The sequence below is a fragment of the Cavia porcellus genome, unplaced genomic scaffold (genome assembly GCF_034190915.1).
Source record: "Cavia porcellus strain 051 isolate PalLab524CR breed Dunkin Hartley unplaced genomic scaffold, mCavPor4.1 scaffold_2, whole genome shotgun sequence".
In the NCBI taxonomy this organism is placed as follows: Eukaryota; Metazoa; Chordata; class Mammalia; order Rodentia; family Caviidae; genus Cavia; species Cavia porcellus.
This window is the reverse complement of record NW_026947485.1, coordinates 98,678,022-98,701,163: the sequence shown is the minus strand read 5'-3', so window position 1 is coordinate 98,701,163 and position 23,142 is coordinate 98,678,022. Positions and strand designations below refer to the sequence as shown.

General features: G+C 37.4%; 1 protein-coding gene across 3 annotated transcripts in view; it reads left to right on the top strand.

Moving 5' to 3' along the window:
* Positions 1-23,142, top strand: part of Dhx32 (DEAH-box helicase 32 (putative)) — a 62,493-nt gene that overhangs the window by 12,827 nt on the left and 26,524 nt on the right. For all 3 annotated transcript variants that reach the window (XM_063244917.1, XM_063244914.1, XM_063244916.1), the window contains exons 2-3: positions 7,888-8,376; positions 21,153-21,346. In XM_063244917.1, the coding sequence (XP_063100987.1) occupies positions 8,098-8,376; positions 21,153-21,346 (473 nt within the window). In that variant the 5' untranslated portion in view covers positions 7,888-8,097. The remainder of the gene's footprint in view (positions 1-7,887; positions 8,377-21,152; positions 21,347-23,142) is intronic.

Below are 23,142 nucleotides of genomic sequence, written 5' to 3'. Positions count from 1 at the left end.
TTGTATGTCTTGTATGTAAATAATAAATTATTTGTTGTTGTACAGGATATAAAGAGACATTAAAGAGATAAAAAAAGTTTTTAAAGTTTTGATTAAAATTAGCACAGATTCTTCCACAAAACCCTACATTGGTTCATACAGTGCTTCAGAAAATTTGGAAGTCATATAAAAAGAGTAAATTTTTAAGAGGCAGGGTAAGCCTGTATGCATGTGTATTATACATGCTTTGTGAATTATCTCATAGGACAGGCTTATTTTTACAAACTTACTGAAAAATAATTTTAAATGTGCAAGTTAAGAGATGTTGCTTTGGGGGTGGGGATTTAGCTCAGCAGCATAAGCACCTGCCTTGCAAGCAGGCGGTCGTGAGTTCAATCCCCGGTACCGATAAAAAAAAAAACAAAAAACAGATGTTGCTTAGTTTTTAATATCTCTTAGGTTAATTTTTGTCATGAAAATGAATCTTGCTGCCCTACATGGTACACCTGCTCATAATCATGTTCATTCGTTCTTCCTTTTTTTTGTTTTTGAGACAGGGTCTCACTGTGAGTTGAGGCTGGCCTTGAACTCGCTATTTAGTCCAGGCTGCCCTTGAACTGTAGGGGGAATCCTCCTGCCCCAGCCTCTTGAATTCTGGGGTTATCGGTGTGCACCACCACATCCAGCCTTCATAATCATTTTCATTGTGCCATTTGCTTTAAACTATCATTAACTCTCTTTGAACTTAATCTCACTAATAACTGTAGGAAAATGAAGATGGGTATTGGAAAGATTGTAGGTATTAAAGAAAATAGAGTAATATCAAATATAAGAAGAAAAGCATAAGTAAAAGCAGAGGAACCCACAGAGAGATAGGAGCTAGAGTTAGTTGGTAAAGAAATTGCTAAGTGAGTTAGATCCATGACACCTGAAAAAATACAACCTTTTAGCTGTAGCATATCAGGCCTTTTGTGTTCTAATGCTATCTCATCTTGCAACTCATTTCGTGCCAGAGTCTGTCTTTCTCACCCATTACATATCAGCCTGATTTTATTCTTATAGTTACTTTTGTAGAAGATTAAGTCTTTCATGTGGTGGATGAAGAACCCCCACTCTTGCTCGGCTGGACTATAAGTTCCATGAATGAGCTCATGAGCCACCTCTGATTGTTCACATTGTTCGCAGTATATTCGCAATGTAGACATAAAACTCAAGTATTGGCTAAATAGAAGGCCTGAAAATGTAGGCAGGATTGAAAACCTAAGGATGGAGAAAACCTATTAGATTATGAATGATAAAGTGCAGTCAGATATTGCAGGCCTAAAATCCCTAAAGAGCATAAACTGGTTAGTTTATAATTTACTCAGCCTATAATTCCTAACTGAATACTCACTATGTTTTAGTTCAACACTGGAAATTATACCAGTGAAGAAGCTATAGTTCCAATAACATTCTTAGTATAGGAGAGAGAAACAGAGTGTGTGTGTAAGCCATACACAGCATTCAGTAGTTCCCTCATTCTGTATGTTGTTGCCTCCTCAGTGTTAGCTCTTTATCTCTTGATAAGCAACCCAAAGCCCAGGGGTGCACTGGAGCAAGCCTGGGGCATGTCATTGTGTGAATCCCGGTATGGTTTTGTCATTGCTGCATAGCAACTCTCCTGAAGAGACCCAAGGAAAAACAACTTCTCATTAAATGTTGAAAAGGGAGTGAATTTGGGTTTTAATGTTTGAGTCAAAGGAAAACTAAAAGCCTGTACAGATATTTCTTGTTTAACAATCTACCTATTTTAGCAACTGGATTTATACCCAAGGCATGCTCTTCAGACTTGCAACCTGCTGCTTAAACTTCCCATGTAGGAATGTGAGCTGCAGTGCAGCCTTATATATCTTTTTCTACAGTACAGCACTATAATTTTTGCTGATTGTACTTTACAGTATCATATTGTAGTTTTATGTTCTGTTATACATTACAGTACTGCATGTAAGAGTTATGCAAATGAAAGCAAAGTCACAAAGGTAGAGTTTTCTTTGACCATTTCTTTGTTCTGAATATTGTAACGTACATGCTATATACAATTCCTCACTTAATGACCATTCAATTAATGATCTGGTCACAGGAACTGAATTGGGTCATTAAATGAGAACTATCTGCACAAATACAGACATTCCAGTTTATAAATTTGCCCAGAGGTAAGGTGATCCTTTAAGAAAAGCTACAGTCTGTAACATATCATTAATGAAAGAGGACAAGAAAGTTAATAGAATCCAAAAACATAGAGAATTCCTGACAGAAGTGTCAAAATTTTATTCAGCAGTACCAGGCTAGCTTGAACTTCTCGAGGAATGAGATGATAAATGTGTAACTGCATACAAGATAGCCAGCCCATAGTGAAAAGGGTAAAAGGGAAGGTAGATGGTCATAGGCATCTGGCCTGAAGGCCTGAGAAAAGGAAGGAACAGAACTATGAAAAACTTAAAGGATTTGATGACTGACTTAGGATAGGGCAACTTAGAAAGCTTAATGAAAAGCGTTAATGAAGTACTAAGATCATTTATTCATTCAACAAGTATTTATTGAAAGCTTAGTATGCATCAAACACTTTTATAAATATAGTAAACAAAACAGACACAGACCTGTGCTTCAGAGTTTGCATTCAGATGAGGGCAACGACAGACTAAAAGGAGGAAATATATGTTAACATTAGATTATAGTGCTAGGGAGAAAAAGCAAAACAGCTGAAGAGGATAGGAAGTGGATTTAGGGCTGAGAGAAAGTTTGTGCAAGTTTAGATAGGGTGGCCAGGGAAGCCTTTATGTTGCTGACATTTGATAAAAACCTTTAGAAAGTATGAGAACTAGCCATTGGGTATTTGAGGGAAGAGCATTTGGGGCATACAAAAGAGCAAGCACCAGTCCCTGAGAGGCAGAACAAGGGAGCCTTACGTGGACTGATAGAAAAGAGTGTGCAGGGAGGAGCTATTGGAAATTAGGATCAAGAGGCAGGGGTTTGAATTGCACAGGGTCCCTAGACCCTGTTTCTCTTTGGAGTGAGATGAGATGGAATGCTTCAGGTAGTGACAGTGAACCTCTGACTGCTATGCCTGGAACTGACTAAAGGAAGCAAAAGGTAAAAAACGAGGCCAATTAGGAGGCTGCCTGGAGTGATCCAGGGAAGAGAGGGTGGGGGCTCAGTCCCACTATTCACAGTAAAGAGTATGGGTCCTTGATGGTTTTTGAAGGTAGAACTGACCTGATAGGATGTATGGTTTCTGGTGTTCCTGTATTAAATTACTATTCACTTGGTGTTAATTTAGTGTCTCACAGTTTTTTAGGTTAAAAATCCCTCCTGAGCTAAAACAGTGTCAACCAGGACATTTAGTGGTTTCTAGGAGTCCTTGGCTTACAGCCACCTCCATCTGAAAGTCAGCATCATTGTATCTCTCAGTCCATTCTTTGACTTCTTCTCAGTAAAGCTGAAAAAGTTCCTCTGATTCTAGGACCCAGGTGATGATTGGGCCCACCGCTATAATCTCTGATAATCTCTTGATCTCAGGATCCTTAAATCACATCTGCAGGGTCCCTTTTGCCACACAAAGTACATATTCACAAATTTGGGGGGCATTTTTGGAAATCACCGTTCTGTCTGTCACATCAGTTTATGGATCAGGTGTGGAGTGTGAGATTTTAAAAATTTAAAGATAAACTGGGCATAGTGGTACACATCTGTAATCCCAGCTACTCAGGAGGCCAAGGCGGGATTGGAAGTTTGAACCCAGCCTGGGCAATTTAACAAAACAAAAATTTTAAAAAGGCATACCAGGAATCAGTCCCCAGTACTTAAAAAGAAGAGAAAGGAGAGGAACAGGATAACTTAAAATTTGTGGTCTGAGCCATTGGAAGGAATTTGCTGAAATGGCAGATGAGGTTGGCGATTTAGGGTGGATGTTGGGAGCTCAGTTTCAGATATGTCAAGCATGATTGCCTATTAAATATCCAAGCATGAGATGCCTATTAAATATCCATGGAAGACCACGAATAGATAGTTGAATACATGAGACCAGAGTGTAGGGGAACAAATCATAAGAATGTAAAGATGGAAGACTAGATGAGATCACGTAGTAATTACAGACAGGAAGAGAAGCGGTTCAGGACCAAGTGTTGGAAAATCTGCAAGTCTCAATGAAGTGCTAAACGTGTGCCTTTGAGAATTTGATAGGTCTGAAGAATGTATTCATATTGAGTTGAACATAGAGAAAAATACAAAGCTATCCCACAGGGGAACATACAAAGTTACTCAGGATATGTTTACAATCTTGCATCCCTTAGTCCTTTGCAAAGTTTATCTTTCCTGTGAATGATTTTTCTAGATTTATCTGACCACACCCAACACATATAAATGACTAGGATATAGCTTCATTGCTTATCACCTTCTGAGTCTGTCTTACTGAGGTTGTATGTGTGTGTGTTTTGTGTATGTCCATTTGAGAGTTTTAATATACTCATTTCAAAGGGCAGTCCTTAAAAAGTTATGCAATCTACAGGATATATGTAGGGATAGCTTTGAAAGGAGTGAATCTCAGTCTCAGATTTGAAATTCTTATAGTAGCATCTTGTTTATGCTGATAATGATTTTTATTAAATTTTATCTTGAGTGACGTATAACCTACCATGTTATTGCTTGTCCTTCTATGAAATTTACCAAAGCAGGAAATGGATCTTTTGAATATAGTTACATCTAGGAAAGATCAGCATGGCTTACTCCAGATGTGATATTATTGCAGAAAGATGTGTGAATGTCACTGGAGTCAATCAGTGCAAAAACATAGCCTTTAGTTTGATCTCGGGCCCTTCTACCCTCCAAATCTGCAACCCAAACCACACAGCAGGAAAAAGTCTCTCTGATGAGACAAAATAGATGTTCCAAAGTCTGTCTACTTCTGAGCTTTACCCCCCATATTTACTGAATCAATGTATAGCCATGGTGGATTTGCAAATCTTTCTGTCAAACAAGCCTGTCTAGTTTTTAACGTGCCAGGGAGGAGAGCAGGATGGAAGAGTCTGAGGAGCCTGACTGGATACACATTCTGATGGCCTGAACACTGAATCCTGGAACCAGCAGGGCTCTAGGGTAAAAGTCTGGTTTTGACTCCCGTTCACTTCAGGGAAATCTGAGGACATCATTCTGTTGTGGTAGCTGATGTAATTGTGCCTCTGAGTCATGCAGAAAAGTGTTGAGTGTATTTTATTTAGAAGGAAGAAATTTGGTTACCCATTGCTACGGGACAGACCACTCTAAATGATTACAACAGCAGTGAGCATTTATTATCTCTCACCATTCTTTGGTTCAGTGGGCTCCTGAGGGAGCCTTTCCATTTGGCATGGAGGTGGTCAAGGCTGTAGACATCTGGTGACTGGGTAGGGCAAGAGCATCTTCAACAGCTCACTCTCAGGGTTGGAGGTTTGTGCTTCCCATCAGCTGCTGTGGCGTGGACATCTCAGAATGATAACTGGTTCCAAAATACAGTGTTTCAAGCATGGGAGATTCTGTGCTGGTTAATTCCACTTTAACTTTGAAACAGGAACTTTCAGAGTGAATTTTTAATTCTAACTGAATAGAGCTAAAAAGTCTTTCCCTCACTCTGGTTATTTGTTTCTGCCTCTTTTGGCTTAGGGGAGAGGAAATAGACCCCACCTCTACATTGGAGCAGCAGCAAAGAATCTGGAATCATCTTTAATCCATCCAAAACCCTGCAGTGGGTGTAAACACATAGAAAGAGGACTTATTCAGAAAATTTGTCTGTTCCTGAGCTTCAAAGTGGTCCCTGCTTTATAAGACTTTACTTGAATTACAAGTGTCATAATTTTTTCTTTTTCTTTTTTGGGACAGAATCTTGCTATGTAGTTTGGGCTGGCTTTGAAGACACTGTGTAATCAAGGCTGGCCTAAACTTGAGGCAGTCTTCCTGCCTCAGCCTACAGAGTGCTAGGATTTCAGGCATGAACAACCACACCCAGTTAAGAAATATCATATATTAAGAGACATTTATATTTGGTAAAAATAATAGCTACCCTTTTTTTTTTAAGGGTGAACAACAATAAGAAAGAATACCTAAGCCAGTGATAGGTGCTAATAGCAGTTTAATTTATAAGAAGGATGAGAATCTTTGGGAGGGATTGTAGTCACAACAAAAGGAAAGTTGAATATAAAAATTAATTTTAACTTCTCAAAGTGCGTTTGTCCAGAGATCTCAAGTTCAAAGGTTTCCTGGAGCTAATCTATGGGTCTCATCCCAGACCACAGGGGCATGGAAAAGTTTTGACGTGACCCCACAATACAATATTTGTGTTACGCATCATTATAATTCCACTTTAATTTTGAAACAGTAGTTTTCAGAATAAATTTTTGAGAACTCTACTTGCATAGAACTGAAAAAGGCTTTCTCTTTCTCTGGTTATTTGTTTCCCCCTCTTCTGGCTTATTATGTGTGAGTTTATAAAAGTTCTACCTTGCTGTCTCTCTCACCTTTGAAATACTCTTTTGTGACCTGGGTGTGATGTTACATGCCAGTAACCCCAGCACAAAGGCTGAGGTCGAAGGATCACAAGTTCGAGTCCTCTACCTGTCACCAAACAGGTTGTGTGGTTAATGCCTGCCTGGTTTATTAACGGGAGCCCTAAAAGGCACTCAACAAATGCTTCTTAATGTTTCCTTGGAGACTCCAGAGAACTTTTTACTTACTTCTGTACCCATTTTGGGGTTAATTCTTGAGCCCCTCTTCCTAACCATACAGAGTACAATTAAGGTGAATTGAGTGCTGTAACATCTTCTTTCTTTCTTTTTTTTTTTTTTTTTTTGTGTGTGTGTTTTTTTTGCAATACTGACTCCCTTCCTCCCTTTTTCCCCTTCCTTTTCTGCAGTACTGGAGGTTGAACCTAGGAAATGCTGAGCCATATCCTCCAGCCCTTTTTTTTTAAAATTTTTGAGGCGGGGTCTCCCTAAATTGCCCAGATTGGCCTTAAATTTGTAATCTTCTTGCTCTGCCTCCTGAGTAGCTGGGATTACAAGTATGGGCCACCACACACAGCACAATTTGTTCTGTTTACCTGGTTTTTTTGGTCTAATTTCCCCCTGGTTAATGTGTAATTTTCCTAACAATGCTGATTAAACTTTTTTTTTTTTAATCACTAGTGATTAGAGGAGGAAAGACCACTTACCTAACATATGAGTAATAAGTTATTGTTGTAAATCTCACGCTTTCTTAGGTAATTTCTCATCTTTAATTAAAAGCTGTCTTTATTAGCTCTTAGATCTGAAAGATTAGGCCTAAGATTCAAGAATCTCAAGGAATGTGGTAGAGACTCCTTATTAGCAAAAGCTAGCTAAAACCTTAGAAGAAAATAATAAATTCACTTCCCTCACTTGGCTTTCTAGAAAGGCACAAGCAAAAATAAAAGGAAAAGTTTTAAAAATACTTTCCTTTAAAGTAGCAGATTTCCATATAACAAGAGGCTATCTGGTAGCCAATTTTAGGGGAAAACTTATCAGCCCTTCACAATTTTGCTTTTTGTAAATCCAAACATCTTTTTTGTCATAGGATTAGAAGATCACGGGACTGATTAGTCTCACAATTTCAGTCATACTCGCCCTCCCCCTTGCTTTCCTGTCACCTTGACTGAGATACAGGGGCTTGTGATAGAGGTCAGGCCAAGAGCACTCAGGAAAAGTTGTAGCAAACTAACCTACTAGAGCTAGCATAAATTCTTCTTGGTCATTTATACAAATAATAGAAATGACAGTAGCCAGTTAACAGGAAAAAAAAGTCATTCTTTTGTTTTGAAAGCTGGTACTTTTGAACTTGTATGTGTACCTGACTTGAATGTTCTTTTTCCCTGTTTTTGTTTTTTAGCATGGGTTATTGGCAGACATTTAACATGTGAAGAGTACCGAAGTGAGCCAGCGTAGGGGGTGACACAGCACCAAGGAACAGATGCAGGATTAAGGAGCCTCAGAGGTTGGGACATCTAAGTGTAGGCTTTCAAACTTTGTCCGCAATGGGTTATTGACGAGAAAAACTTGATTGTGAAATGTCAGCTGCCTAAGCTCACTGTTGGACAAGATGGAAGAAGAATTGGAATGTTCAAACTCTCCCTCTGAAAGACGCTATTTTCCTGAATCCCTTGATTCCAGCAATGGGGATGAGGAAGGGGTGCTGACCTGTGAGGATTTGGAGCTGAATCCTTTTGATGGATTGCCATATTCATCACGTTATTATAAACTCCTGAAGGAAAGAGAAGACCTTCCAGTATGGAAAGAAAAATACTCCTTTATGGAGAATCTACTTCAAAATCAAATAGTGATTGTTTCAGGAGATGCTAAATGCGGCAAGAGCTCTCAGGTAAGTAACAGCTACAAACATCTACTTTGTACCTGGTACTTTTTTATTACTTAAATAAGTTCATGCCACAATATAGTTTTCCTATATGACAGCAATATCTAAAGTAAAAAAGAACATTACCAATCCAGTTACAATAATCAGATAACTTTTTATTAGTGCTATCAATAACAGCTGAATAACAGTTAATACTTATTTGGAAATTAATTACTTTTAGTGTACCACTGAATTATCCTCAAATAATCTATCCAAATTATTTGATATTATATCTTTTAAAATGTGATGGGTATTATTTGTGTGCTAGAGGTTTGGAGATTAACTGCTATATTTATGTGCCCGATGATCTGGAAGTCAAAACGTGCATGGAGGCTTGTTGGTGAAGCTGGTTAAGCTCCGAAATTCAAAAGCATAGGAAATTCTTGTTTTCCTGACAGTGGGAAATAACTGACCAAAACATGATCCAGGTCTGGGCTGCATTTTGGGAGAATGAGTTGAGGATGTTTAAAGATAAGCTTAGGAATGTGAAAAGTTTAGAGTTTATTTGTAACTGGGGATAGTGGCCCACGCCTATAATGCCAGCATTCTTGAGAGGCTGATGCAGGAATAGAACAAGTTCCAGCCCAGCCTGGGCAACTTACTGATTTAGCAAGACCCTATCTCAAAATAAGTAATAAAAATGGACTGGTATGTAGTTCAATGCAAAGGCCTTGGGTCCAGTTTCCACTACTGGGGGAAAAATAGTTTATTTGGGAAAAAAAAAAATTTATGAATCAGAGAGTGCTCAGGACCAAGAGAGTGAGTTCTCCTGCAGTGTGGCGGGCCTCAGGCTTTTACAGGCAGATGTGGAAGTGAGACACAGCAGCTGCAGTTGCTGAGAGCAGAAAGTCCTCGGAGGAAAGTTGGCCATTTCTAATTGGTAAAGTCTCCAGATTCCTTATACTGTTTCTGCTGGGTTCTGATCTGTCTGTGTAGGAACTGGAGCTTTCCCAGCCTAATGCCTACCAATTCTTTTTTTTTTTTTTTTTAACAGAGTATATAGGAGAGAAAATAAATCATAATTTTCTCTTTGCTTTGTGGTTCTTCAACGAGGCTCTCTGTAACAAAAGACAGATTAACCAGAGAAAAACAGACAGGTGACCATTAATATGTATAGCTCATGGGAGATGCCCAGAGATAAGTAAATCTTTAGATCAGGAAGAAAACATTTAAACTTCAGGTTTATGTACTATCATTCTCTGAAACAATGTAAAGAATGTTGTGAAGAAACCTCAGTCCGAATGAGATACCCAGGAAGAGTACCTTCAGCAGAGGAGTGATTTGTTGAGGAGATTAAAGTCATCTTCTCCACTGAGTCATCTCCCTCTCCTGAGGCAGAAAGGGAGGCGACTTACAGATGAAGATATCCTGTACGGATGTAAAATTTCCCTTAGATCTGCTTTCTGCTCCTCTTGTGTCTGTGTTTCTCAAAATAATAGATGTTACAGAGGCCTATTTTGGGTGGGGAGTATTCTGGTCCACTACAGTCATATTTTGTGTTGGTGTGTCCTTAGGCCTAAAATTAGATAGTTAGTGGATACGTACTGTCCAATGTCTTATTGCATTTGAACTTCAAATTTTGGTTCACATCAGATCTATGTTTTACTCTTAACTTGTAGGTTCTTACCCTATATGAAGTAGAATAAACCATAGAGATAGCCTGATAGGACTCAGTCATTTTTCATATGACAAAACTGTGGCCCACATGGATTTCATAATTTGTCTGTTTCATGTCACATTGCTTTCTAAATTGGGGTAAAAAGAATGTCTTCCATATTGCTATTTCTGAGTTGTTTGTTGCCTTTGCTGCTTACATGTTTTAAATGTAATCTAAAAAAGAGGAGGTCTGAATGACACTGTGTTTTGTTTGTTTTATAATTGCTAGCATCAGTGATTTATTTGTTCTGATGAGTTATTGTTATAATGATTGATTCCAGCTTACCACCAGAAGCTAATGATGACTAAATGAATAATTTTCTTAGGTTTTGTGGACAAATGGAAAAGTTTTAAAAATCAGGCCTTTATTTTGCACTAATTTCAGACTTAAAAAAAGTCAGAAGAGTAGTAGAGATTTTCATATATTATTTACCCAGGTAAATATTATACTATTTTTTCCCCACATTTGATTTATCATTCTTTCTCTTTCCCTTCCCTGTTTCACATACTTTTATTCAAACCTTTTAAGAGTAAGTTGAGGACATGAAGTTCTTTGCCTATGAATACTTCAGTAAGTACTAAAAAAGTCTGTAACACAATATAATTATCAAAATATAGAATGTAATATTGACATTGCATTATTATCTAATTTCTAGCTGTTCACATTTAATCAGTTTCCCACTAATAGCCTTTAATTAAAAAAATTCTGGTCCAAAATTCAATACAAAATTGCATTGTATTCACTGTCACTTACAAAAAAGTCTCCTTTAATCTGAAATGACTCTTTGAAGAGTACAAGTGTCTCTTCAAAAAAATGAATGTCTCTGATACAGCTTTTGGATTAGCAGGCTGTGTCCTTGTGGCAGGAAGACGGCAAGATTGCTGCGGTACCCTCTTTCTCAGGCTAGTGATATTAAATTGGGTCATTTAGTAAGGTTGTGTTTGCCTAGTCCTTTATTGTAAAGTCAGTTTCTCCTCCATCGTTCAATTAATGTATGCTTTGAAACTGTAAAATGAGCTGCTCATCATATATTCACCCAGCAGTGTTAGCACTGGTGGTGGATTCTTGCCTTGTATTGCCTTCTACACTGTGGTAGCCAAATCATGATTTTTCTAATCCTGATGTGTCTTTATATTTATTATTTAGAATTCTTTTGTAAGACCCAGGTCTCTCTCCTTTATGATTCTTTTTTTTTTTTTTTTTTTTTTTTTGGTACTGGGGATCAAATTCATGACCTCACGCTTGCTAGGCAGGCGCCTATGCTGTTGAGCTAAATCTCCGGCCCCCTCTTATTTATGATTTACCCTGTTATTTATGTCAGTATAGATGCATATTCTTATTTTACTCTACAGGTTATAATCCTTTAGTAAGCCCATTAATTTTGTTGCTTAGATTGTTCTGATATGGCCAGTGAGAACACCTTCAAAACACCTTCTGTGTCTTTTTGACTTGTATGCATCATTTTTTGAACACTTCTTTGTTTTCTGGCACAGTAAGATAGTGCAGGCTCATGTAGCAGATTTTCTGTAACAATCTCGGAAACAGTCTGCCTCCCCCACAGCTGCAAAGAGCTCTGGTTCCTTCAAGCACTGAGTTTCATTTAGAGCCCAAGTTCTGGACCCTAGATGAGCCCACTGCTATTGGTTTATCATTGCTTCTAAGCCTTGTCAGTGGATAAAGCAAGGAAATAAATGTGAGTGTGATTGTAGGTACACACAAATCCCTGTCTGTCTTGTCTGTCAGTTCATCTAGCTACGTAACTGGTTAGCTTTCTGTCTCTCTAGCTCTATTTCCTTGTCCTTCTCTATTTCTCTGCATATATTTCTCTTTCTCTAGATGCATATCTTTCTCTGTGTATTTGTATTTGCTTGTCTCTCATATTTATTCATCTAGTTATCTGTGTCAGTGTGACATCTCTGTACCAGTTCAGCACTACAGAGTTTATCATAGCCTTTCCAACTTCCATATTTATAGCTCCCTTCTCTATGAAAAATGTAGCTCACATTATTTACAAAATCTTGTTTAATCTTAGAATACTCAGAGTGTCAAGATTGTTAAGCCTCATTAATAGCTTTTAAACATTTGACATATAATCTCTGAGTTTTGGGTTTAATTTTTTTTTTTTAGAATTTGTGATCTTTAAGAATTATATCTGGAATGGTGGGGCATGCCTGTAATCCCAGACCTTGGGAGGCTGAGGCAGGAAGATCACTGCAAGTTCAAGACCAACCTGGGCTACAAAGTAAGCTCAAGGCCAGTCTGAACTACATAGTGAGACCCTGTCTCAAAAAGACCAAAAAAAAAAAAGTATTAGCAAATGCTTTGTAATATGTTAAAATATAGGAATAGTTTTCTTATTATTTTAGCTTTTTTTTTTTTGTCTGTCTTTTTCCTTTTTATCGGTACCAGGGATTGAGCTCATGACTGCCTGCTTGCAAGGCAGGCGCTTATACCGCTAAGCTAAATCCCCAGCCCTTATTTTGACTTCTTAATCATTTTAACAAATCATGCCTGTTTTCTGTTAAGTGTGAAGGCAGTATATATCTTCAGAGAAATCAAAAATTGTACTCACATGTTGAGAAAAGAGGTCTAATCATTGGCGTTCTTAATTCTGGAAACAACTTGGTTATTTTTAAAAAAGAGTTTCCCAAAACTATTTTCGTTTAAACTTTTCAAAGAAAAGCCTGTCTTTGGAACCAAACCTTCCAAAAATCATAAAAATTCCATCTCTCTCCTGTGCAGACGTTATGAAAGTTATTTTGTGACTGCCCTAGGGAAAAAGAGCACAATTTCTCATCTGTTTAAAGAGATTTCTCCTATTGCATTTTTTGGGACAGGCTTATGAAAGAACCTGAAAGAAAGTAAAACATTTTTTGATCTATTTTGCTTGTTTCTGTTCTAGTTTTTCTACTAAAATTTTCCATGAAAGGTTGACCTAGAGCTGGTTATTTTTTCCAACTTCTATTACTTATATGTTTGCAGTATATAATAATTAGTCCCTCCTGGGAAGTTTGCATATAACATGCATATAACATCTGAATTCTAATTCCATCCCCTTCCCCTGTCTTCTCTCCCCTTTCTCTCTCTTAGTCCCCTTCCCATTTGCAAAAAATATGTCCCCTTATTTTCTGTCTTTTATTTTGCTCTTGGAGTTTCTATATAAGAGAAACCATGTGATATTTAAAGCTTGTTTGTCTGACTTATTTCACTTAACATTATGGTTTCAGGTCTATCCATTTTCCTACAAATGATTCTAGTTTATTCTTTATGGTAGAGAAGTAGCCTATTATATATAAATATAGTACTACACTTTCTTTATTCATTCATTTGTTGAAGAATATGTAGACTGCTTCTAAGAATTAGCTATTATGAATTGTGCTAGTGGTATTTTGATAGGAATTGCATATTATCTTCCTATCTCTTTTGGAAGTATAGCCATTTTGGTTATGTTGGTTCTGCTTATGTAAATGCTAAAACAGAAACATTTAATTTGCCAGAAAATAAAGTAGGTAAGACATTTGCAAGACATAGACATAGGCAAAGATTTTCTGAGTGAATCCCAATGATATATGAATAATACCAAGAATCAACAAAGGGTCATATCAAATTAAAAAGCCTCTACATTGCAAAGGAAACAACTACCAGAGGAAAGAGTCAACCTATAAAAAGGGAAAAACATTTTGCCGCCTCTTTCTGAGACAGGACTAACATCTAGACCAGTGGTGGCAAACATATGACATGAATGTTGTTTTTCTTTTAAGACAAAAGATGTTAATGTTGGAGTTATTTTCTCTAAACTAAAATCTCAGTATTCATGTTCAAGTGCAGTGTTGATGCTTTTCTTCTCCTTCTGATAAATAAGTGGGTTTTGGATTGCAGTTTAAGAACTGAAAAAAAAAAAAGCTCCTGAAAATAAAAGGTTCAGTCAAAAAGTAGGTAACTGAAATGACTAGACACTTCTCAGAAGTACAAATAGCCAGTAAATACATGATAAAATATTCAACATCTCTGACCATTAGAGAAATGCAAATTTAAATTAATTTGAATTGTGCTGACATAAACATGGGCATGCATGTATCACTGTAACATGACGATGCTGATTCTCCTGAGATGATACCTACAAGAGTAACAGCTCTGCAGGCACCCTGAGAACCTGAGTCCTACCTCCCCCAAAGTCTAACAGCCTCTAAAAGGATGGGAGCATCTTTGCTTCACTTAGTGTGTTTGTACTCCTTGTAGAACTCCAGGTAGTAACTGAGGCCTACAGTGCCTTGATGTGGATAACATTCCTGTTACCCAGAGGACCCCTCTTTCCTACTCTCATAATAGCAGGTTGGCCTGAGTCCTGTGACTCCTTTCAGGTAGGTGACAGGAGGCCAGGGGCACACATTCCTATCATCTCCCAACACTGCCTGCCTGTGCCTCCTAGAGTCAGCAGAAGCAGGCTTCGAGGCACAGCACAAGGCATGCCTCACAGGCCAGCCTATAACATATTTCACACATCTCAGTCTGTAAAACTGTTCAGAGAATGAATCAACAAGATGAGAAAAAATTGGTGAGTTTAGAATGAAAATATTTGAAGTATTGATTTCCACAGGAGAATTTCTAGACTCAGTATATAAATTTAGAGTTTGTCAGTTGCCAAAACTCCTAGGTAAGTTACTTTATAAGTGAGTTAATTGACTTTTTTCATGTATTAAAAGAATAATTTTCTATTTTTTTGCCATATTGCACAGTTTTTTTTCATATGCTCAGTGCCATTTAACTCACAAAGTGGCCCAGAATCCAGTGTTTCTCTGGAGACAGCTAAAGTCAAGTGATTGGTAGAAAGGCACAGCTGTCTACATTTTCCTACTTTCCACTGTGCCAATTCAGTGATTGGCCTACTCAGAGAAAAACTTTCTGTCAGGGAATATTTTCCAGAGAGACACTGCGCAGAAGTGAAGCCTTCATCTAGCAAGCACTTCAGGAGTGAAAAGAGTGACGTACTCTTGGAAGAGTGAAAAAGTATCCAAGTGGTTACCCGGAGGAGAATCAGAATTAGGCAAGGAGTATTAGCACCAGCAGTAGTAGAGTGTTATTATAATATGGAGAATCCAATATTTCCTGGGACCGCTGCACTCTTAGTGACCCTTGAAATTATTAAATATCCAAATGTCCAACCTTTGTTGAATCACAGCTTGTTTCTGCTTATACTTAGAGCTTGCTAAGGAATCAAACTTCAGAAGTTTAGTTTGCCCAGAGTAAAGTGTTAAAATTCAGAGGCTAATCAAGTGTTAAAATTCTAATACATTGGACAGCTAATGCCAGTGTTTCTTCCTTCTTGATTTGCATCACTTACCATGTTTTGTCCATGAGTAATTGATACCAAAAGGGAAGATAGGTCTTAAGTAGGCAGAGCCACAATTAAGTATACTCTGAAGAAAAAGAAAAGAAAAAAATTAAGCAAACTCTCTAATTAGTTGTGATTTTTTTCTCAACTATGAACTTGACCACTAAGGAAATATCCCTACATTTAGCAAAATATATATGGATTTAGTCTTACCCTGGATATTTTATCTGACATGGAAAACTGTTAAAATTTCTAAGTCTGTTTCCTCGTATAAAAAATGAGGAAATTGGCTTACATCTGTTCTGATACTCTGAAATTGCCATGACTATACCTCGAGCTCTGCCTCCTTTCTCAGTGCCTGCCTTTCTTTTTGGTTGATCTCAGGCTGTCTTCCTCACTTCATCAGGGGACCTTAGCACTGACCATCTTCCTTATTCTCCCAAAGGTTATCTTCCTTCCCTCCTAATCCCTCAAACCCCTCAAAGGAATTCACTGCTGTTTTGTAACTTCATTTGTTCATTTTATTCTCTTGTTTTCTATTCTTCTTCAATATACCATTGCTCCAGTATTTTTTAGTTTCTTTTTTTTTTCTTTTTTAAGAGAATAGAACACAACAAAACAAAACAGAAAAAAGCCAATCAAAACAAAGCAGTGAAAGTGGCACGGACTTCAAAAGAGGATAATAGGAAATCAACAATCTATGTTGCTATTTTCACAATAGTTGTCCATATTATCAGACATAGCAAAACAAAATGAAGCACAAATGAATCAGAACATAACATTGAATAAAACAAAACAATAAGAACAATATTATACATTATCTTCAAAATAGTTGCTCAGGTTACCAGATGCAGGGATAAAACAAAACAGTATAATGACCAGAATTAAAAGAAATGTATTTACTAAGGAATGAGGGAGACAGATTTTTATGTGACTCCCCAGTTAGGTTTGTGAAATAATTCGAGATACACAGTATAGAGTCATAGAATTTTCTAAATACTTCTGTGAAATTATAAGAAATTAATTTGTTCATCTAACAAATGTTTAAAGAGCACTGGGATAATTTGGTGACCAGACAGATGCTGTCTGTGAGCTCCTAGTCTGATAGGAATGAAGGTAGCTCTGGGGACTCCCGAGCAACCACAGAACGTGTCCTACCTATTGCGGTCAGAAAGTCACTGGGGTCTGACAACCAGTAGGTGTTGCGGAGAAAATGCCAGCGAGCTCAGACTTGAGGGATAATTCTTATCTGTGCAATCCATTCATTTTATAGGTAAGAAAACTAAAGCTCAGGGGAATTGTGGTTTACATGGAACAAATCAGTGACAAACCAGACCTGTGATACCTGAGTCGCTTAGGTGCTTTGTTATTTCCTAGCTCTTGCCTTGATTCCAGTTTTCCTGAGTATAGCATCTTAAATTTTCTTCTTTTGTAGAAGTAAGTAAAAGAGTCATGATTTTCAATCTGTTGACAAGGTTGACACCTATCTTAAAATGGAGGAAGTGCATTTAGACTCTTAATCATTACAAGTATACAGCACACAGCAGTAATTTGTTTTAGAATTACCTGTACTTTCCAATTAGAAGATTACAATCTAAGACTGCTATGATAATTTTAGTAAGTAGCACAAATCAAGATAATTAAAATTGTAACAATTTTTGAATTCCTTAGATCTATTTAAAAATATTCTTGGAACAAATTTTCTTATGCATATAACAAAGCATAATTTATTGACTGCCTTATGTTTGTGACATACAACGAATTCAGTACTTTCTACTGCAATAATTTGCACAAATGAAGATGATAAAAACCAATTGATCCATAACATATTTTAAATAAAAGGAATTTTAAAATAAAATGGCTCAAGAACAACCTTGCTTGGAATAGACTTTGTAAATCTAGATGAGTTGGGCTTCCGAGAGAACATGGTGGACAAATAACAGCAGCCACAGAGACTCTCTGAGATTACCAGTTTAGAATCCAGGAGTGGTGCCGGGTGAGGAGTCCTACGCGAGGGAGATGTACCCTGCCGACCCAGGAATGAACTAAGCTGAGAGAAACTAACTGGAAATGCAATCCGGATGCTATAACAGGAACAGATAAAATCTCAGTGCAGAAGCTGGATCCCGTGCCATTGGAAGCTGCGATTTGAATTTCCTGCTGCTGATACTGCGTCCCAGTCCGCACGGCAGGGAGAGAGATGCGCGAAAGCTCTGAGAGCTGGAATCGGTGAACCAAACGGTGTTGAGAGCGGGACTGGCAAGGAGCCCTGCATCAACCTGCAGTGAGTGAGAGAAATGGGGACCCTTTCATAGACTAGGAGGCTCCAACAGAGAACATTCTGGGAATGAGCAGACTAGCCAGAACAGGGCCCTGCAGTGACCTTAGTCGCATATGCCCCTCTCAAGTGGGAGTGATGGGGAGCGCTTGGCCTGGTGATGCCACGGACTAAGATCCAGTAGGCTAGCCCAAATCAGTTCCCTGTGCCTGGCGGTGCACCCTAGCAGTGAAGCATTCAGTAGGTTGACCTGGAGGGGTGGGCCCAGCACAGGCTGCCCAGGTCTGTCTCCCTAGTACACTGCAGTGGGCAGGAACACCTAGCTGGAGGATTCAAACAAACTGTAACAGACAAAGAGAAAAAAAAAAAAAAAAAAAAAAACTGGGCCTCCTACATATGCTTGTATGGGAGGAACAAAAAATATGGGAAAAGGGAACAACAAGAAAAGGTCCTCAGTCCCCAATTCTGAGAACACTGATCCAGGAAAGGTAAATGCAAAAGAGAATAAAGACAGAAAACATGCAGTATCAGACACGGCATCTATAGAAATAAAGTGGTATCTTTGGAGCCTCATAGACGAGTTCAAAAATGAAGTATTTAATGAAATAAAGCAAGAAAAAGTAGAATAGATAGAGAAATTCAAAGTACCGCCTAAGAAAAAACAGATGGTAGAATGGAAGAACAGAAAAAAAAGGGAGAATTGTTGGATGGAGAAAATAGAGAAAATATAGAATACGTGAAGCAGGTTCAAAGAGATTACCAGGAAACTAAAAACTCTATTGAAAGCTGGCATAACAGCTTGAAAGAAACTAAGGATAGATTATCAGAACTAGAGGACAGATTTATAAGGTGGGAGCATGAAATGAAAAACTTCTTAAAAATAAGAAAACAAACGCAATAAATACAAAGACTAGAAGATGATAAGAGGATCTATAACTTAAGAATTAAGAACATAGAAGAAGAAGTAGGGACTCAAACAAATGAACTACAAAAGCTATTCACAGAAATAATCCAAGAGAATTTCCCTAAGTTAGCAAAAGGTAAAGATACTCAGATGTATGAGGCATACAGGACCCCAGCCACCTACAACCCAAACAGAGCTACACCCAGGCATATAATAGTCAAAATTCCAGAAATCCAATACAAGAACAGAATATTAAAAGCCGTCAGAGACAAGAAACAGATCACTTACAAGGAAACACCCATCAGAATTACAGCAGACTTCTCGGCACAAACCATCAAATCACAAAGAGCATGGGGGGAAATAATTCAAGCTTTGAAAGATAATAACTTCCAGCCAAGATTGATATATCCTGCACAGCTGTCCCTAGAAATTGATGGAAAAACAAGGTGCTTCCAGGATAAAGAGGAACTAGGGGAATTTGCAACCACCAATTCAACTCTACAGAGATTACTGCAGGATATTCTAAAAATGAAAAATACCAAGATTCCAGAAACAGTGGCAGAGCGGCCACAATGAATGGAGCAGAAAGCGAAATGAAGAGGACAAACTGACAACTAACGACAGAAAAAGAGCTCAACAGAAATGAGGCAGAGAAGGTTAGATGGTAGGAACAGCCATTTTGGAGAAAACAAGACATCATAATAGGTAGTGGTAATTTAATATCCTCTTGTTTTGAAGTCCCATCAAGCTTTTGTTCTTCTGTCTCCATCAGTTTTAACGTGTTGTATCTTACTGGATTTTATTATATGTGATAATGTAAACAAAAACTTTTATAGACAAGGAGATTATACAGAAACCATTGTTCATTTTCTGTTAGTTGATTCTAAATACCCTGTAATACTGTCATTCTCTTGAATGGTTTTACATTGTCTTGATATGTTTGATGCTATAGTATATGAAGTTATACCCAAAGATTTTAAGGGAGGAGATACTATGGTAACTACTATTATGTCGAGATTATCTTGTGGTGAAACACTATTTTGCTTAAATGGCTGTGTTTTGACCTGCGCTGTTTTGTTGTTATGCCCCCCTTTTTTTTTATCTCAATCTCCTTTTTCATTTTTATCCTTTTAATTAAGGGAAAAATAAATAAAAAATAGCAGGATATATTATAGTAACCCACTTTGATTTCCTATTAACTTGATTTGAAACTCTGTATTGCTCTCACCATCTTGTTTTGACTGATTTTCCTCTATTCTGTTATGCTTGATAGTACCAAGTTTGAAAGTATAGGCAACAACTATGAAGACAATAAGATTCATTGTGATGCCCATTCTGGTTGACTATTATCTTTTTTTGAAGTCCTCTAATGTCTCCAATGTTTTGGATTTATTGGTCTTATTCTTTACTGTTTTGTTCAATTATAACTGATGATATAGGCAATTCTTTTTAAGATAACAAGAGGCATTATGGTAACCATTGTTGAACACCTTGTATTTTGTTTTTACATTATATATTATGTCCATCCTTTTGATTTGACTGACTCTGTCCTGGTATGTCACATTTGGTTTTACTTTTTTCAAAAAAAAAAAAGTAATAAGAACTGTGGGAGTAATAAAACCCAAAATTTGTAATTGTCATTGTACAAAAGAAAGGAAAAGAAAGTTCTCTAAAAGATATAACTGCATATATATTTAAGAGTATAAGATAGATGACTATATTACTGAATTTTGTTGGATCACTGAACAAAACTGTTTGCAGTCTCACTGTTTGAAAGTCCCCTCTATATGCTTTAATTTTGTAACTTTAACAACTATTTCTAAGATGACAATATGTAATTAACTAGTGATTTCCTACTGTTTATTTTTTCTGAAATTCTGTATAACTTGTACTCTTTTTCTGTTTTTTTTTTTTCTTTTTTCTCCTTAAATAAAATTTTTAAAAAAATCTAAATGAGTTGGTTGGCTATCTCATTGGGTTTCTTTTTCATTATATTTGAATAATAAATTACCTCACTATTACAGCTTTTATTATATATTTACCAGATAAATATTAAGTAGGCTTATCTGGAGATTTATTATGATAATTTAAATTTAAATACAAATGACTTAATTTTGAGTCACTATTTTCATTTAAATGCTGTTTAATATTTATATTACTTAAAGCATAATAGCTGATACCAGAGGCTATACTTATGATGGGGCTTTCTTCTTATCAGAAAGAAAATAATAATCTGTAGTCTATTAATATTTTCAGAAATAGCATGAATTACAAACTTTTTTTTCCATTTTTTCTTTATTTTTATCTGTCTTTGCATCTGAGAATCAAACTTCCACACTTTTCAGTTTCCCTGCTAATACCTATATATTCTTAACTTTATTTGCTAGTAATAACATTGCATAATACAGATTGTTAAGGGTTTTGCTAAACATGACTTAATATAATATAGTCCACAAGTGGAAGAAAAAGTAATTTATAAACTGAACCCTGCTATAAGAGCTGTGCCGTGGTGTTTTTCATTTGTTTGTTTTCTTAGGGGGAGCTGATCCTGTGTCATTTTTCTCCATTCAAGGTCCCTCAGTGGTGTGCTGAATATTGTCTCTCCATCCACTACCAGCACGGGGGTGTGATATGCACACAGGTCCACAAGCAAACTGCAGTCCAGCTCGCCCTGCGGGTAGCAGATGAAATGGATGTTAACATTGGTCATGAAGTTGGCTATATGATCCCTTTTGAAAACTGCTGTACCAGTGAAACAATTCTGAGGTTGGTTTTTGGAGGCTTCCTCTGTTCCTCCATGATGCTTTGCGTGGGTTCTGTGATCCTAAAAGAGTATTGTTTTTGCTTGGTAATGATAAGCATCTGTGGGATAATAATAATTGATCTCTGTATCTGGCCGGACACATAACTTTTTTCCCCACATGGGCATCCTCAAAGATCTCTTGTCTAACTAAACTTCCTCTGTGATTATAATTATCAGGAAACATTTTAGCTTCTTTGGCCCTGAAGATTTTCAAGCTTATCCTGGTAAATAGGTCCACATCATTGCCATGTACCAGTCATATGGACACCTATAGTTCTTTATATTCACACTACTGTACTTCTGTAACTTTTTACCTGCCATTACCTATGTTTGCTAGGCCTCTTCTAGGCTTGATGAATTCCTCTTAATCCCTCAACACTCAGTGTTCACACTAGGAAGGCTTCCTTGATCCTCCAAAATATGAACTGGAACTGTTGTGAGATTGCCTTTGAACAAGGGCTCCCAAGAGCTTGTTACAATATGAAAAAAGATGAAAAGGAAATGGGAAAATTGGGAAAGTTACTGTCCTGAGCCAATGTATACACAGTGGTTTTATATCAGAACCTTCATAGGCAGTTCTGGTATTCATCCAGCACCTCGAGAAAGTAGTTGAAGCTGCCAGTCAGAGGTGACCTCCCACAAGCTCAGCTGGCCCAGGTTCTTCTTGCCCCTCCAGGAAGCTTAGAAGATCAGTATATACTGCTCTGAGAATCAGTGTATCTGCACATCTGTAACCCATCTGCCTAGCATACTAGTATGCTATGGCATAAAATGTGGCAAGATCTGTTCTAGAATAATGGCATAGAGTGGCTCTATGCACATCAGTATCCTTACTGCCTAATTTACTTGTCCCCTAGAGGATGCTCAGTAAACTTGATCCTGGAGGAAGAGTATTGCCCCATCCAGCTAGTTACTACAGACCCTGGTGCAGTCCTGTGACAGTTCAGAATGCTCATCAGACTTACTTGGTTTGTGCTAAGCTGCTTTCCCTTAAATGTCTTATCTTCAGAAATAGAAGACATTTGTTTTTAGGCTAGTGTCAAACCAAGAGCATTCACTTGAACTTCTTAAGTTATATGCATGTGTGTATGTTACCAGTTACATAAATAGTGCATGGACAATGCAAAAATGTAAACTCAAAATTACTTGAACACTTGAACAGAACAGGGGGTACAGCTTTGAAAGGGAGAAGGATTCCTAAGTTTAGCAGATATATTCTTTATTTGTACATTTCATTTCATTGTTTGGTTGGTTGATTGCTTAATACCCGGGATTAAACCCAGGGCTTTTGTACTGAGCTACATCCTCAGCCCATTATTCTGGTCTATTCTGTTCTGTTCTGTTCTATTCTATTCTATTCTATTCTATTCTATTCTATTCTATTTTTTTTTTTTTTTGGTCTTTTTTCGTTTTTATCGGTACCAGGGATCGAACTCACGACTGCCTGCTTGCAAGACAGGCGCTTATGCCGCTGAGCTAAATCCCCAGCCCCTTTCTATTCTATTTTAGACAGGATCTCATGAAATCACTAAGTTGCCTAGACTGGGTTGCCTTTGTGATTCACCTGCCTCAGTCTCTAAAAAGTTCAGGGATCTCAAGCCTGTACCACCATGCCCAACTATTTTTTACTTTTCTAAAGTGGCCTTTCAGATTGCCCTGGTTTGAATTAAATGATGGCTTTGTCCAAGTTCTAAAGCCAGTGTCTTTTAAGTTTGAGATTTTGGAAACCTTTGGCTCTTGGATGTAGTCAGTTTTAAAA